Source organism: Ursus maritimus, unplaced genomic scaffold, assembly GCF_017311325.1.
Source record: "Ursus maritimus isolate PB19 unplaced genomic scaffold, ASM1731132v1 scaffold_26, whole genome shotgun sequence".
NCBI lineage: Eukaryota > Metazoa > Chordata > Mammalia > Carnivora > Ursidae > Ursus > Ursus maritimus.
In genome coordinates, this window is record NW_024425119.1 from 37,777,384 (window position 1) to 37,781,224 (window position 3,841).

General features: G+C 50.5%; 1 protein-coding gene across 1 annotated transcript; it reads right to left on the minus strand.

The window, feature by feature from the left end:
• Positions 1-214: 214 nt before the first annotated feature.
• Positions 215-3,274, minus strand: AMIGO2 (adhesion molecule with Ig like domain 2). The gene is made up of 2 exons (XM_008704490.2): positions 3,112-3,274; positions 215-2,746 (listed from the first exon to the last, which is right to left on the minus strand). The coding sequence occupies exon 2, from the start codon at positions 2,682-2,684 to the stop codon at positions 1,119-1,121; it is 1,566 nt and encodes a 521-aa protein (XP_008702712.1). The 5' UTR covers positions 2,685-2,746; positions 3,112-3,274; the 3' UTR covers positions 215-1,118.
• Positions 3,275-3,841: the final 567 nt, after the last annotated feature.

Genomic DNA, 3,841 nt, shown 5'->3' on the forward strand with positions numbered 1-3,841 from the left:
CAAGGAGGAGGTCGCCTGGGCCCTCAGTGTGCTGCCGAATCGGGTCTTCGGTGTCCTCCACACCCGGCCGAAGGGCATAAGGGTCAAGGTGTCGTACAGAAGGCATCAGCTGGGTAGAACACTTTAGAAGATGACCTCTATGTCGTAACTCCAAACAATCTGGAGAGATATTTGCTAGACAGGATGCTTTAGACAAAGCAGAACAATATGATCACATAAAACATCTCAGATTTATGTTTTTAAACAGCCAAATACAACATCAAGTCACAGAATACATATATTTACATTAATGCAAATGTCCGAAGCACAATACAGTAGAATCTACTTAATAGTTCATCTGATTTGATTTACATATACACGAGCCTATGAACAAATATCAGCTAGAACAAAGGTTTAAGAAGTTACTCGGACATTTTGGTATTGACACCTACGTGTTTATGGCAAGAAATGATGATAACTTCCAACTTTCAGTAGGATCTTTTCTGCAAGGATAAGAATGTACAGAATGGAAAGAAGACAAACAAATGTACATTGATTGCACTATTTATCTAACACCATTTGGGATGTGGCATTATCCAGCAAATTTTATCAGAGTAGTCTGTTTACTGTGGTCTCGAATGATGACATGAGCTGAATTACTCCCAGATCTAACCTTACTTTGTGCTTCATAAGTGCCGTTTGGTTCTTCCTTCTGCATCTTTTAAAAAATGAAATAGGACACTAATGCTTTTCTTTAAAATAACTTTGGTCCTAAGAAGTCAGTAAAGTCTCTTTTTTTAAAGAACACCAATACGTGAAATTTTTTCTTTCTTTCAAGAATCCTGAACAAAAAGACAAGGTCACCTCCAGACCAGCTTCGAAATTATCGGTGGCACTAAAAACTAAGAGACTGTTACCTAGAACTTAAACTTTGGAAAACAACCCCATCTTCCTCTGGCACATCGAGGAACCAAAGCGCACCTGACCACAGTTCCTAGTAATCAGTTAAAGAGGCCATTCGGTTGCACTGCAAAGCACAAAACACCACCATTTCTGTCCTGCTGTTTATTTTGCACACTGCACAGAAAGGGAAGTATGGCGTGATTAAATTACTACAGCATACAGGGACAGGCACAAAATTAAGTGGACGCCACAAAGGGTGTGTCTGAAAACACAGAATTGACCGAATCGGAGTCGGATTTCACCCTCGTGGACTTCAGGATGCCCTCGGCTATGACCGTGTCACTGGGAAAGAGCCTGACTTTCCCGTTCTGCCCTGCGGCAGTATCCTTCAGGGGTTCCAAAAACACCACTCTTTTACCAGCCCCGGCCTTCCGCTCGTCAGCAGGGGTGTCGCCAGCAGGGCCGGGATTGAGAATAGACGAATGGGCATTGCTTTGGTTGAGAATATTTTTTTGTCTCTTGCTTTTACACTTGCAGGGACACGGCGTCAGATAGAGGTACAGAAGTACCAAAACGATACTGGCCACGCAGGCGGCGAGGGTGGTGAAAGCGGTGTTAAATGCCTCATGGGCGTGGGATCTGTTCACGGTGAAATTGCTCACGTTGATGGTGACGTCCACGGTCTCGTTTAACAGGCGCTGCCTGTTCATGGCGATACAGGAATACACTCCCGCATCCTCAAAACGAGGACTCTCTATAACCAGACTTCCATTGTGAAACACGTGAAAGTTTTCCAGCTCTTGATCCGGCTCCAGCAGTCTGTTATCCGGGCCGACCCAAACGAAATCGGTATTTGCATTGCCAGTCTTGCTGTCACAGGGGACAATCAGCCTTTCCCCAACTTGAGCCTCATGAATAAAGCCAAGTGCACGGAAGGAGCCATTGATGATGCCGTCCGAGCAATTCATAAAGCTCTCCTGGAGCAGAAGCACCTGACGGGAGTGCTTCGAGTCAGACCACAGGCGACAGGTATAATCGTTCTTAAAATCCATCACGGAGCTGAAGTGCCTGCGATACCAAAAGATCAGCAACGAATAGAGGGAACAGTCACAGACAAACGGGTTTCCATGAAGGTAGATGCCTCTCAGCTGTTTTCCTGGTACTAAATTAATATGGTGCATTGGCAGGGAGGGGATTCGGTTATAGGAAACATCTAGAAACATCAGCTCCACCAGCTTGAACCTTCCAACATACAAATCCATGGGAAACTGCGTGAGAAAGTTTCCACTTAAGTAGAGTTTTTGCAACTGGGAGAGCCCTCCAAAAGCTGAAGGATCGAGATAGGAAATGTGATTGTTGTAAAGCAGGAGTACTTCCAGAACCTTCAACTCTTGGAACACTGCACTTTTCACGGTCTTCAGCTTATTGGAGGATAAGTCAAGACACTTCAAATTTGGAGTTGTGGAAAAACTGCCTGTGGAAATGCTGGTGATGTTGTTATGACGAATAATTAGGGTGTTCAGCTTAACAAATGATGCTGGAATCCACTCAGCATCCAGAAGCCCGATCCTGTTATAGCTCAGATCCAGCCTCTTCATCAGTCTGAAAAGGTTCCCAGGCACCTTGGACAGGTTTTTGTTGGTGCAGCTCACGACGTCCGTGGCACAGATGCAGGCGGTGGGGCACACCCCGGAGGCGCCGCGGCTCACGGTCACCGTGATCACCAACAAACACAGCAGCTCCCTGCAGCCCGGTCTGACAACTCCAGGCAGGGTGGGCAGCGTGTGTAAACGTAAAGACATTATGGTCGCCTCCAAGTCTCTTCCTGGCGCCTTTCCACCAGCTCAGCCTCCCACCAGTGAACCTGGTAAACAATCAATATTTGAAAGGGGGGGGGGGAAGCAAAGTTAACTACCACCAGTTAACCCTTAAGAATCATAGCTTGCTTTCTTTTCAATAACTTTTGAAATGCAGGTTTTGTGTCACGCTGGGGAGCCTACGATGGTTTTTTACTGTTAAATGCAATTTTTTCCTGGGCTACTCCTGCTTACTTTCATTTACGGTCACACTCTATCAGTACAACTGTCTCAACATCAGAAATTCAGTATTTTTTTTAACGTGCAGGCTGCGTCGTTTTTTAAACTCCTCCAACAGACACAAAAATACACAAACGCATCCTACAAACAAACGGAAATGCATAGGAAGCCACCCATCCAGAAAACAACTCACAGAGCTGAAAAGCCTCACTGGCTCCGGGGATAGGCCGCCGACGGTGGTGTCTTCTGAAGGTCTGTGAGTCTGTCTCTGTCCGTCACTCTGGCATCTTCCGAGTTCCTTTCCCTCCTGCTCCCGGCGGGCGGCAGCCTCTCGCTGGCTCTCAACTTTGGGGAGTTTCAAGGCAGCGCGGCGCTTAGCAGACCACCCCGGACACAGAGAAACGTCTCCGGTCGGCTCAGTGGAGTTCTCCCGGGCTCTCTTCATTGCTCCAGCTAGTACCGCCTCGGCGCCCGCTACGTCGCGCGTCCGGGCGCGGGGGCTTCTCCGGAGGGGTCCGGGGGCGGGGGCGCCGGCAGCGGCTGGGTCAGGCCCCGCCTCCCCGCGCTCCGAAGCTAACTGGACCCCGGGTTTCCCGCGCGCCGCCGCCCGGGTTTTTATCCCAGTGCGCGGGGTCGGCTGCGGGGCGGGAGACAGTCCCGCCCTGCGCGTCCTCCGCACCGGGCTGGAAGCAGCTCCGGGCTGCGGGCCGGGAGCAGGCTGGGCGCACGGCGGGGCGCGCGCGGCGCAGGGAGGGCGGCGGCGCAGCCAATCAGGCGGCGGCCGGCATCCTCTCGCCCCCACCCGGGGCCTCGCCGCCACCTCCCGCCTCCCCGGAGAGGGACGCGGCAGAGCAGGGTGCACACCGGGAAGCTCACCCGTTCCCACCCGCTGTGCGTGTGTCCAGCAGCAACCCACGTAACCT